The sequence below is a fragment of the Anolis carolinensis genome, chromosome 6 (genome assembly GCF_035594765.1).
Source record: "Anolis carolinensis isolate JA03-04 chromosome 6, rAnoCar3.1.pri, whole genome shotgun sequence".
Taxonomy (NCBI): Eukaryota; Metazoa; Chordata; class Lepidosauria; order Squamata; family Dactyloidae; genus Anolis; species Anolis carolinensis.
In genome coordinates, this window is record NC_085846.1 from 110,648,773 (window position 1) to 110,662,855 (window position 14,083).

General features: G+C 39.5%; 1 protein-coding gene across 10 annotated transcripts in view; it reads left to right on the plus strand.

Moving 5' to 3' along the window:
• The window catches only part of kmt2c (lysine methyltransferase 2C), a 204,428-nt gene that overhangs the window by 150,514 nt on the left and 39,831 nt on the right, over positions 1–14,083 (plus strand). For all 10 annotated transcript variants that reach the window (XM_062957189.1, XM_062957187.1, XM_062957192.1 and 7 more), the window contains 9 exons: positions 1,316–1,453; positions 1,637–1,669; positions 1,754–1,879; positions 5,137–5,275; positions 6,564–6,775; positions 7,234–7,307; positions 8,058–8,240; positions 9,481–11,454; positions 13,151–13,449. In XM_062957189.1, the coding sequence (XP_062813259.1) occupies positions 1,316–1,453; positions 1,637–1,669; positions 1,754–1,879; positions 5,137–5,275; positions 6,564–6,775; positions 7,234–7,307; positions 8,058–8,240; positions 9,481–11,454; positions 13,151–13,449 (3,178 nt within the window). The remainder of the gene's footprint in view (positions 1–1,315; positions 1,454–1,636; positions 1,670–1,753; positions 1,880–5,136; positions 5,276–6,563; positions 6,776–7,233; positions 7,308–8,057; positions 8,241–9,480; positions 11,455–13,150; positions 13,450–14,083) is intronic.

Sequence of the window (14,083 nt, forward strand, 5' to 3'; positions counted from 1 at the left end):
TTCTCCTTTCATTTCCGGCTCTGGAGGTGGTGCTCATCTACATTTCCAAGCCAAGGAGCCTGGTTGTGTGGTCGCCATGACTGCATGGAGCATCTTTTTGCTTTTCCGCCGAGACAGTCCCTATTGAACTACTCACATTCGTGTGTTTTCGAACTGCTAGGTTGGCAGGAGCTAGGGCTAACAATGAGAGCTCACCCCGTCCCGCAGATTCAAACTGCCAACCTTCAGGTCAGCAGTTCAGCAGCACAAGGGTTTAACGCAGTGGTTCCCAACCTTTTTTTGACCAGGGACCACTCTCCAACTTTAGTACCAAAAGGGTTACAAATCAGTTTTTGCTCAATTTTAGATTTGGTTTGGTTATTTGGACTACTGATTCAGAAAATTGCATTGGATAGACCACATCAGTTCTAGTTTCTGATCCAGAACATATGCCATCCAGTAGTCACTATCTGCTTGCCCACAGAAAACCATATTTAATAATCTAGAGTCGATGTGGTCTATCCAATGCAATTTTCTGAATCAGCACCCCAAATGACCCCAGGAACAGGCCTAAAAATGAAGACACCAAGAAATATATATATATAGGTTGGGCTGTGTTATTATCCATAGTAGTAACATTGAAGCTGCGGACCATATTTTAGTTCTTGCTGACCACTGGTGGTCCATGGACCACAGGTTGGGTACCACTGGTTTAACCCATTGTGCCACCGCGATGTGGAAAAAGATATAAAGATGTTTGTAGCATTCCTCAGGCAGAATGCCCTCCTTGGTCCTACTATGTCTTGGCAAACTTCAGAAAATGTTTTTATTCACTTGAGAAAGTGATTAAGAAGTACACTGTGTATTAATTAAAGGGAAGCATCCATTTTTGACCCCAGTAAGATCTATCATTCACCAGATTAAGAGTTGAATACTCTATGGGACAGATTCTGTGGAATTGTATCTAGATCAACATACCCAATTGTTGTTGATTTAAAAACAAGCAAGCAAGTAAGAAAAAAACTTCTAACTTTGAAATCCTAATAAATATCCCAAAAATAACAATTAAAAAAAAATAAAAATCCATATTTTTATGGTATGCTGAATTTTAAGTTATTCTGCTGTTACTGAGCGTTTGGAACCTACGATTCAAGGATACCTTTGGTGAGATTCTGATTGACATGTACAGAAAATGTGTACATTTTTAAAGTGACTGAACGAAAATACCCCAATTTAACTCATTATAGAAAAATGGGATTCAAAATATTTTGTTAAATGGAAAGAATCAACGTGTTCATCCCCTTTTAAGCTAAAGCGATCTTCTTCCTTCTGTCAGCTGGTCTGGATATTGGAGCCATCTCTGACGATCCCTCTTCTCTGCCTCTACAAAGCGTCAGTCAGAGTTCACGGCCGTTGAGTGAAGAACAATTAGATGGAATCCTGAGCCCCGAATTGGACAAGATGGTCACAGATGGTAAATGACTATCTTTTATCATCTGCTTAGAAAGAAACCTATTATTATAGTTGATAGAAGGCTACGCACATTTTCAGACATGCTTTGTGTTTGCAGTTCTTGAGATTAATCCATTGCATTTAAGACGACAGAAGTACAATGGGTTATAATTGCTCATGTTTGTATTGCTTTTTCTTTGTCCAGGTGCAATTCTTGGTAAAATGTACAAGATTCCAGGTACGACCTTTTGCTTTTTGTTTCATTTTAATGAAGTTTACCGTATTCAAACATTTCCTTATACTCACGTTTAGTATTTTACAGAGCTGGGAGGAAAGGATGTGGAAGACCTGTTTACAGCTGTGCTGAGTCCTGCAAATACTCAATCAACACCTTTGCCACAACCCCAACCACCCCCACCCCAACCCTTAATGCACTTGCACAATCCAGGTATAGTGCTCATTTCATTCCTCCAAAACAAAACATTGCGAGCTTATAGGAAGAGAACACCAAAGGCAGTAAATTGCAGAAAGAAAATTTTGGAAAGTCATTTAACAGCCTAATTGCTGCAGAGGTTCACACAATAATCTCCGGAGATTTCTATTCCTCTTTGGATTCGTTTTTGTGGGAGAGGGTTTGTATTCAATTATTTAATCACATCACAGAAAAGTGTCATGATGTGCATAAATATCAGTATTAGAATGCTCCTACCTATCTTCTTCAAAAAGTATATGGCTACATGTTAAGCCTGAAAATAAAATAGCATTAAATGTAAATGCCGTATATACTTGAGTATAAGCCAATCCAAATATAAGGCGAGGCACCTAATTTTACCACAAAAAAGTGGGAAAACTTATTGACTCAAGTATAAGCCGAGGGTGGGAAATGCAGCAGCTACTGGTAAATTTCAAAAATAAAAATAGATACCAATAAAATTATATTAATTGAGGCATCAGTAGGTTAAATGTTTTTGCATATTTATGTAAAACTATAATTTAAGGTAAGACTGTCCAACTGATTCAATCATTATTCTAACCTTCTTCAATGTAAATGTGCTTACGTATCCTTCCAATAATAATAAATTATAAATAAAAGTAAAAAATAAATGTAATAATAATAATAATAAGAGTAAAATAATAAATGTAATAACAATAGGGGAAAATAATAATAATAATAATAATAATAATAATAATAATAATAATAATAATAATAATTAGAGTAAAATAATAAATGTAATACTATTACTACTACTACTACTACTACTACTAATAATAATAATAATAATAATAATAATAGAGAAAAATGATAAATGTACTGTATATACCCGAGTATAAGCCAACTCGAATATAAGATGACCAGGACCCTCGAGTATAAGCCGAGGGGGGCTTTTTCAGACCTGAAAAAGAGCTGAAAAGCTCGGCTTATCCTCGAGTATATACGGTAAGTAACTCAATGTATTTTTCTTACAATCTCTTTAAAATCCTTTTATCTGTGCTGCAGTTTATACAGATTGGTTTTCAATTAATTATTCTTGTCCTGCAAGGTATTGATCCTGAGTTTTACTGATAGGGAATTTGACACACTTTGAAGCATTCTCAGTATTCTGAGTACTATCTATATATATAAAAGAGTGATGGCATCACGGCAATTCACAAAACAACAAAAGTACAGGCCCCCCAACCTCAAAATTTGACAACACAACCCATCATCCACGCCTCAAGGTTGATACAACAAAAAGAAAAGAAAAATAAAGTCCTAATTAGAGGGAGAGCAATATTTTTTTATCCAATTGCTGCCAGTTTAGAGGGCTAATCTCTGCCCACTTGGTTGCCTAGCAACCAAGGGACAGCCAGGTTTCAGTTAGGGGACAGGCCGATTTAGGCCTCACTGAGTCTTCTTCCACAGATTATCTAATTTGCACTGGATTATAGGGCAGTGTAGACTCAAGGCCCTTCCACACAGCTATATAACCCATTTATAATCTTATATTATCTGCTTTGCACTGGATTATCTTGACTCCGCACTACCATATAATCCACTTCAGTGTGCATTTTATACAGCTGTGAAGAAGGGGCCTCAGATAATCCAGTTCTGAGCAGATAATATAAGATTAGAAATATACAGTAGAGTCTCACTTATCCAACGTAAACAGGCCGGCAGGATAAGTGAATATGTTGGATAATAAGAAGGGATTCAGGAAAAGCCAATTAAACATCAAATTAGGTAATCGTTATACAAATTAAGCACCAAAACATCATATTATACAACAAATTTGACAGAAAAAGTAGTTCCATGCGCAGTAATGCTATGTAGTATTTACAGTAGAGTCTCACTTATCCAACACTCGCTTATCCAACGTTCTGGATTATCCAACGCATTTTTGTAGTCAATGCTTTCAATATATCGTGATATTTTGGTGCTAAATTCATAAATCCAGTAATTTCTACATAGAATTACTGTGTATTGAACTACTTTTTCTTCCAAATTTGTTGTCTAACATGATGTTTTGGTGCTTAATTTGTGAAATCATAACTTAATTTGATGTTTAATAGGCTTATCCTTAATCCCTCCTTATTATCCAACATATTCGCTTATCCAACATTCTGCCGGCCCGTTTATGTTGGATAAGTGAGACTCTACTGTACCGTATTTACAAATTTACCACTAAAATATCACAATTAATTTAAAACACTGACTACAAAAACATTGATTATGAAAAGGCAGACTGCGTTGGATAATCCAGAACATTGTATAAGCGAATGTTGGATAAGTGAGATTCTTCTTTAATATGAAATAATTACTGGGATAGAATAATGCAGAACAATATAATCTCTATAACCAGGACAGTAAATAAACAGGGGAATTCCACACAGGAAACAATCAGGGCCAGCTAACACCTCCCAACAAAGTATTCCCATCATCAAAGTCTGGCAAATCCTCTGTTTTCTCAGGGCCACAGACAGTAGAAGCACATAAAATATCGCAAACAACACCACTCTGAAAACAAGGGAATTCCAGACAGGAAACAATCAGGGCCAGCTAACACCTCCCAACAAAAAATTCACGCAGGGAGGAAACAGCCAGGCTTTAAAGCTGCAAGGCCATTACATCCTAATCATTTTTCCTAATTGCAGCATTCATACTTGCCTCCAACAAACAAACAAAAACCAATCAGAAATATTGTATATTCACAACCTTTAGGAAATAATATCCCCTGATGGCGCAGCGTGTTAAAGCGCTGAGCTGCTGTACTTCTGGACTGAAAGGCCGCAGGTTTGAATTGGGGGAGTGGAGAGAGCCCCCACTGTTAGCTCCAGCTTCTGCCAACCCAGAAGTTCGAAAACATGCAAATGTGAGTGCATCAATAGGTACTGCTCCGGCGGGAAGGTAACGGCGCTCCATGCAGTCATCCCACATGACCTTGGAGGAGTCTACGGACAACGCTGGCTCTTCGGCTTAGAAATGGAGATGAGCCCCAACCCCCAGAGTCAGACACGACTGGACTTAATGTCAGGGGAAAACCTTTACCCTTGACCTTAACTACCACCAATTCCTCAATACTTTATTTCCCATACCACCAGACTTCGCCACAGCAACGTGTGGCCGGGCACAGCTAGTTGTTATATATTAAAACAGATTAATGCAAATTGGTCTTAGAATAGTAGTCACCATTCATTCACTGCTGTATTTGCATGTTTTCTTCAAAGGAGAAAGCACGTTTTCAAGAGTTCCACTTATGAATGGGCTGATTGGACCAAATCCCCATCTCCCTCATGCATCTTTAGTTCCTGGAGGTGGATTAGGTGCTTTTCCTACCATATCACAGCCACCGTTCACAGACACCAGGTAAATCCAATGAACATCTAACTTGCTATGGTAATTATTTTATATCTCTGGAAGCTATTCCAGACATTTAAGTCAGAACTCTCTCTGGATGACTAGGATCTAACACAAAGTTGTTAAAAGTGGAGAGGGTTAATATTCTGCACCTTCTCCACAAATTTATTTATTTATTTTATTTACTACATTTATATCTCGCCCTTCTCACCCCGAAGGGGACTCAGAGCGGCTTACAAATAATATTTACATACAGTGTATTATATCAGCAACACAGCACAACACTAGCACTATATACGAGCATATTGCACCACACCACTATACTGTAATATTACATGTAATAAATGATATATAATTAATATTATTATATTGTATTGTTATTACTATTATATTGCATTACATTATAATATTATCAATATTACATGTATATACAATGTATTATTATTATTGTAAATTATATTGTATATTATATACATACACACACACATATATAAAACTATATAAAACAGCTGCTTCTAACCTAGCGATTTTACTCGAAGTGTTTAATGCCAGTACTAATGCTTTTTTGCTTTTGCTTTTTGGTGTGTTTCTTTGCCAAGTACTTTTGCATTTTTATATCGCCATTTGTTCAGATTTAGCTTTGTTTTGGGTTTTTGGGTTTTCTCTCTCTCCCTTTTTGATCCTTTTTTAATCGCAGTTTTCCTACTTTCTATACAATCAAATATTCTCACTCTTTTGATGTTAATTTACTCTATCTTATAAGGTAAAACTTCAATAAAAATATATATTTTAAAAAACTATATTATAAATTTGTGCCTTTTGGGTTCTATAACAATCATTGCACTAGGAGCGGTGGCGCAATGGGTTAAACCCTTGTGCCAGCTGGACTGCTGACTCAAAGGTTGAGTTGCTGACCTGAAGCTTGCTGGTTCGAATTTGCGAGGCGGGGTGAGCTCCCATCTGTCTGCTCTAACTTGTGGCGATGTGAGAGAAGCCTCCCAGGGCATCCCCTGGACAACGTCTCTGTAGACGTCCAATTTTCTCACATCAGAAGCGACTTGTAGTATGTTCTCAAGTCACTTCTGACACAATAAAAAAAATGCTACCGAGAAACTATCACCAGTTTAGGAAGATTTTGTTTTCTGAATAGTGTGATGGCCTAAAATTTCTCTGTGAATGTCATTCCATCTGTGCCCAACTGGAGGTATTCCCAATATTGAGATGATCTGTGTCTGAATCTTTGAACAACTTAACCCTGGAGATGGTCACAAATGCATCCTTTGCTTTGCTGTCACAGAGATAAAAACGCCTTTAATGCTGTGATGAATGATCCCACGGGCTCATGGGTTCCATCCGCGGCCCCTCTGGAAGGTGAAGGTGACACCATGTCTAATGCACAGAGAAGCACTCTGAAGTGGGAGAAAGAGGAAGCACTTGGTGAAATGGCAACCGTCGCACCTGTTCTGTACACAAATATCAACTTTCCAAACCTGAAAGAGGAGTTCCCAGGTATGTTGAGAATTACAGAATTAAAGCTAATTAGCTATTTTGTCTGATGGTCACTGGTGTTGCTCTGCTTCGTAGAGGGGTGGCTACACGGGAACCATCCCATGTTGTCCCGATAGCAACACGGGAACCATCCCATGTTGTCCTGATGGTGGCACATGCTGGTTCCACTCTCCTTCATCCATGAAGACATACTAGCATCATGTGATGGGAGTTGGCTGGCTTGGTGAGTGACCAGGGCTAAATTAGCACATGCTGCTGAATTTAGCCTCATGTGAAAAAGTCGTTAACAAATCGGATAGTCCTCAGCTTTATTTTACGAGATTCACATTTTCCTAAATCTTTAAGATGTGATTTGTTTAACCCTGAACGGGGGAAATATTGCACAAACAGAAGAAGTTTTAATGATGTTCCAGATCTTTGGGAAACCAATGCTCCTCCTTTCCCCTTCATGTTTTCAGATTGGGCCACAAGAGTGAAGCAGATTGCCAAACTGTGGAGAAAAGCAAGTTCGCAGGAAAGAGCTCCATATGTGGTAATCATTTGTAATTCTTGTTAAAACTTATTCAATCTCTGTCTTCCTCTGGTTGATCTCAAAGTGTTATAAGTGTTTTCAAACTGTAAATACATATTTAAAATGTGTTCCTGTCAATAATTTCTTTTCTAACTCTCTAAATTTACAACTTAGGCCATTAGATTTTGGGCCAGAATGGGCACATCTGTTCTTTTACAACTCTTAAAACCAAATAAGGATTTTGCATATACAATCTTTTAAAAAACAGGAAGGATGACTTGATCATCCGGCGATGTAATGTCAAAATCATTACCCACAATAAGTGCTTGGCGCTGCTTTAAAATGATTACAAGCTCTGTTATTGCTTACTGAAGCAATCTCCTTATTTTTAGTAACCATTTGTCATTTTAACGTTTACTTTACTTTGTTAGAGTTCAGGTACTGCACAAATTTTGCTCAGATATTATATGTACTAGTGGATGTGCTTCTAGCACAAACTATAAGCCTCTTCTGCTCATATTTTAATTTCCTTGTTATTAATTTTTGCTACTACTTACAACTTTCCCCACTATATAAATTGGCACAAATAAATCAGCCCTATGTTACATAATCAGCCTTTTCATATGTCTAGGAAATTAATAGTTCTCAAATTTCAGGATGTGGCCTAGTTTCTTTCTTGTTATGTTGATTTTGTGTTTAGATTTGTTGTGGGTCATTTATCAACAGAAAGCCAGGTAAAGTACATTTGTATGCAATACTCTTTTTTGGCAGCAAAAAGCCAGAGATAATAGAGCTGCCTTGCGCATCAACAAAGTGCAGATGTCTAATGATTCCATGAAAAGGCAGCAGCAGCAGGACAGTATTGATCCAAGCTCTCGTATTGATGCCGAACTCTTCAAGGACCCATTAAAGCAGAGAGAATCAGAGCATGAGCAAGAGTGGAAATTTAGACAGGTATGTTGTATTTTGTGCTTACTTTCACGTTTTGCCTAGGATAGCTGCAGAAAGAATGGCTGTTAGTTATATAAATTGGTTGTCAGGAAAGAAATTGAAGTTTTATGATGAACCCTATGCGTACAGCAGTCATTAGCAACCTAGGAAATTGTGTCTGCATAACCGTCACATAAATACAGAGAATTATCACATTCTGATGTAAATTAACCTGAACACGGTGATGCTAAAATTCATAACCATGTGTCCCAATCTGGAAACATTTGATGGGCTCCAAGCATGTTCACACTTAAACCTCTCAATGAAGCAAAACATGTATAGAAGGAGATATTTCAATCTCTAGTGATGGCTGAAATATTTGTAAGTCAGCAATCTGCTGAAGGCACAAAGAGTATTTTTTACCCAAAATGTCTTGCTGATATATTAATATGTGGTTTCTCAATTGTGAATTTTGCCTTTGTAATGGTATTTGAATGTAGTTGAATATATTTTTGTCCAATCCATGCTCTGAAAATGCATTTTCCATGTTGCTATAGCACAGTGGTTCCCAACCTATGGTCCATGGACCACCAGTGGTCCGCGAGAACTAAAATATGGTCCACGACCTCACAGTTACTACACTATTTGCAATGAGAGCGACTGGTCTTGCAAAACCCTTTTATGGTGCCAATACTTATCAATATGGTTTTCTGTGGGTGAGCATATGGCGACTACTAGATGGCATATGTTCTGTATCAGAAACTAAAGCTGATGTGGTCTATCCAATGCAGTTTTCTGAATCAGCACCTCAAATAACCAGACCAAATCTAAAGTTGACCAAAAACTGATTTGTAACCCTTTTGGTACTAATGTTGGAGAGTGGTCAAAGTGGTCTCTGGTCAAAATAAAGGTAGGGAACCACTGCTATAGCAGTAGACTTCTGTATGTGGTATGGAAAACTCAGATTGAAAATCTTAAAAGAGTCAAGTTTGAGAATCTCTAGTGCCGGTACTTCTTCGAGGCTTTGATGAAATTCTCAGTGTAGTTACTCATTGCTTTTACAGAGATTAATAAATTGTCTGTTTTTTTAAAAAAATACTATTATATGGAAGTGTATATAGATAATTTATGTTTTATAAATTGTCAATCCTTGAACATACATCCATTTTTAATTATATTTTCATTGCCAGTGAATTTAATACCATATTTTTGTATAATTTCCTCACTGTTGCAACACAACTTTTTTCTTTCTTTCCTAAAACAGCAAATGCGTCAAAAAAGTAAGCAGCAAGCTAAAATTGAAGCAACTCAGAAACTAGAGCAAGTGAAAAATGAGCAACAGCAACTTCAGCAGCAACTTGGGTCACAGCAGCCTTTGAACCAGTCAGGTTCAGATACGCCTAGTAGTGGGATGCAGAGCCCTTTAACTCCTCAGACTGGTAATGGGAATATGTCTCCTGGTCAGCAAACATTATACACAAAGCAACCATCTGGCACCCCTTCTTCTTCTCCTCCATCTGATGTGTTCCTGAAACCACAAGTCCCACCTCCACCTGTGACACCAAACAAAATTCCTGGTCAGGACACACACTCACAGGCTTCATCTCAACACTCTTTTTCTCCTATTTCATCTGCTAGACCACCTTCTCCTATTGATCCATATGCAAAAATGGTCGGGACTCCTAGGCCACTACCTGTTAACCAAAATCAGAACTATATCAGAAGAAACTCTGTTCCATCCGTTGATTTCTGCCCACCTCCATCACCCATATCTAGGCCGGCTCAAGCTCCCGAAATAGCAGGAAAGCGGCCATCACCAGGCAGAGATTCATGTTCTTTGTCTCCAGTCAACATCGACCCTTATGCAAAAGCTCCAGATACACCTAGACCTGTGATGGGAACAGAACAGTTTGCCAAGCCCATGGGGGTGTCAAGATCATCTCTAATGGCAGAACAGCCAGGAAAGGCATCTTTAAATGTAGCAAACAGCGACCCATTTGCTAAGCCACCTCCCAGGGCAGATGGATTTCCAAGGCCTCGGATGCCTCTGGCCGACTCATATGCACGACCCCCATTGACTTCCATTCTTGTTGCTGAGGAAAGTTCTGGTCCGTTTAAAACTCCATTCCGCCCAAATCAGCCACCACAAGATCCTTACACAAAAATGCCACTGACTCCGAGACGCCTACCTTTGGATCCGTATGAACGGCCTGTTTTAACACCAAGGCCTGTCGATAGCTTTTCGCACAATCCATCTGACCAATACACTCAACCTCTGACTCCACAGCCAGCAATAAAAGAGACTTTTGCCCATCCACAAAGAGTAATTCGAAACCAGAGTGATGCTTTTTCTCAGTCTGGAACTGGTTCAAGGGCAGTTGCTCAGGATCCCTATGCCCAGCCTCCGGGTACTCCTCGTCCTGTCTCAGACCCATATGCCCAACCCCCGGGTACTCCTCGTCCTGTCTCAGACCCATATGCCCAACCCCCGGGTACTCCTCGTCCTGTCACAGATCCTTATGCCCAACCTCCAGGTACTCCTCGTCCAATCACAGATCCTTATGCCCAACCTCCAGGCACTCCTCGTCCTGTCTCAGACCCATATGCCCAGCCTCCGGGTACTCCTCGCCCTTCCACGGTTGACCCATACATGCATCAGCCACACACACCAAGACCTGCCCAGAAAGCAGACTTGTTTCCTCAGGTTTCAGCTACTCAAAGGCATTCTGATCCATATGCCCAGCCTCCAGGAACACCAAGACCAATGAGTAATGATCCGTATTCTCAGTCACCAGCAACTCCAAGGCCTATAGTTTCAGAAACATACAATCGACCCACACTCATGTTAAATCGAGATCCTTATCTACAGACTTCACAGAATAAGCCTTTTGTAAGACCATCAGATACATGTTCTCAGCCCACAAAGTTATCGGGATCTGTTGTGGCAGATACCTTTAGCCATATTCCGACAGCCCCATCTTGTGATCCTTATGATCAGCCCCCAAGAACCCCAAGACCTCAACCGGAAAGTTTTGGAAATGCTCAACATCCCCATGATGCTGCTGAACAGCCCAGACCTGGATCAGGGGGGAGCTTCCATGCACCTGTGAATGCCTCTGTGAACTTGCAGGGAAATCCATTTCCCCAGACCACGCAAGTTCCTGGCCCAGCACCAACTGCAGGAGCAACAAGTACGCAGAACACAATGTCTCAGGCAGAGGCAGAGAAACTGAGACAGGTGAGTTAATATTCCTATATTATATACTGGCAAAAACTACCGTATGGCATGCTACGGTTGAAGGAAAATGTCGATTGCTCTTAGCAAAACTTACTGTGTTACTTAGTATGTTCTGTTATATGTTACTAGTTTTGCCCGGCCACGCGTTGCTGTGGCTTATGGGAATCCTTTGTTGGCCAGGTGGAATAGCAGTGAATAGCCTTTCAGTCTCAAAGCCTGGTGGTTTTCTGGAGTAGCTGGAGCTTTTTTGTTGTATGAACGTAGAGGCATGGATGAGGGGTTGTGCTGCCAAGTTTAATGTTTCTGGGATGTGTAGTTTTGTTGTTTTGTCCTAGGCCGAAATTTTATTACCCTTTTACTAGCTGTGCCCGACCACGCGTTGCTGTGGCGAAGTATGGTGGTGTGGGAAATAAAGTATCTTATATTCTCTGCTTAGAACTGGATTATATGAGGCCCCTTCTACACAGCTGTATAAAATGCACACTGAAGTGGATTATATGGCAGTGTGTAGTCAAGATAATCCAGTTCAAAGCAGATAATATAAGATTATAAATGGGTTATAGCTGTGTGGAAGGGCCTTGAGTCTGCACTGCGATATAATCCAGTTAAAATCAGATAATCTGTATTTTATAGGCAGTGTGGAAGAGGCCTAAGTGAGGCCTAGCTCTGCCTGTCCCCTGGGCTGAGTGGATTGCTAGGAGACCAAGTGGGCAGAACTTAGCCTTCTAACTGGCAGCAATTGGCTAAAAACAATTATTCCTCTCCCTCTAATTGGGACTTTATTTTTCTTTTCTTTTGTTGTATGAACATAGAGGCATGGATGAGGGGTTGTGCTGCCAAGTTTAGTGTTTCTGGGATGTGTAAGTTTGTTGTTTTGTCCTAGGCCGAAATTTCATTATCCTTTTATATATATAGATAAGCAGATTGTACACTATAGCAGGCACCTCACTGTCATGTTACCTGTCCTGTAAAGTGCATTTATTATGTAGAGTCGAAAGAGCTAAACCAACCCAGAGCTTTACTTCCAGTTTACTGTTTTGTCTGTGCAGCTGCAGCCAGCCCTCTGGTGTGTTCTCCTCCAACAGGTCAGATAATATGTGGTTTGCTTTATGATTACTTTCTCTAGCATGCCTGGATGAGAGGAGCTACAGTGCCAGCAACCACCGCATTGAGACGAAGCCGTAAACAAACCTCACAGCAAAAACTCCATGGTTTCCTTAACTGTTTCCTCAGCAGGCAGAAATAGTTGGGCAATTTGCACTGTCATGCTGCTTGCAGTCGATAAGTCAGGCTTCACACCATTTCCTGATGTATTGCTTTGTCCAAACATGGTCAGTGCATTCAAGGACCAGATAAAAAATGCTCCAGAAAGTCCTAGTGAAGTTTTAATTCCCCTACTATATTATAATCCTTTGTCAAATCATAATGCCATTTAAAATGAAATTTTAATTAGCCTCAACCATAGGAAACATCAGCACTAAATGTATCCTGTACACATGGTTTAAGATGGACAGCACTGATTTTTGCTTTGGAGAGAAATATGTGGATGGTGTACATGCACCCAAAGAGTTGTGTCTGTGCTGTTCCCAAGAACATGGGTAGCTTGAAATGCCTTCTCAAAGATTTTATTTATAAAAAATGTATTCTATAACTCAGCTGCAAATGTATAATTAACAATACTTTTGTTCCCTGTCAGCGCCAGAAATTGCGTGAAATTATTCTTCAGCAGCAGCAACAGAAGAAAAATGCAATCCGTCAAGAGAAAGCACCACAGGAACCAGCAGCATCTCATGCAGGAGCTATTCCTCCTTGGCCACAAGAGAATCTGAACCAGATTTTTAACCGTCCTCCTCCTCCATACCCTGGAAATGTTAGGGCATCTATTGTCCCTCCCAGTGGAATGAGGTTCACCGTTTTTCCTGCTGAAGGACAGTTCAATAGACCCCAGTTTCCAGGAGATATGGCTGGCATGGGAATGAGGCCCCATGGAATTAGGTACATTTTGTGATTGCTGAATCCTAAAATATGTTGTTCCTTAATAAATTTGAGTCCTGTGACTGTGATCAGAATAACTGAGATATATCAAAACATGTTACAGTACTTGATCCAGAACCTGAAACTGTCCTCATAGGTGGCTGCCTTTGCTTTGTAGTGGTTCAGTGTACATAAACTTGGTTTCATACACAAAAGTATTAAAAATATTGCATGAAATTACTTTCAGGATACATGAAAAATTATTTTTGTGCTTAGATTTGGGTCTCATACACAAGATATATAATTTTGTGTGTGTATATACGCACAAATCCATGTACCCCCTCCCCAAAATACCCCAAATCCAAAATACTTCTTTTCCCAAATATTTCAGATAAAAGGTATTCAACCAGTGTATGAATGTAATGCAATCAAATGTGTTAAATATGATGTAGAATCAGTTAAACAATGAAATACCATATGCCAAATGCATTCAGTTAACACATGTTTAACATGTGATAAATTAACCTAGAGAAAAGAAACATTTTACAAAGATTTTGCCCTTTGTAATATTATCTAAGTCAAATATAGCAGGAGCCAGAGTGATGTAATGTTTTTAATACTATACTATTACACTGGGCGGCTAGGTTCGAATCCT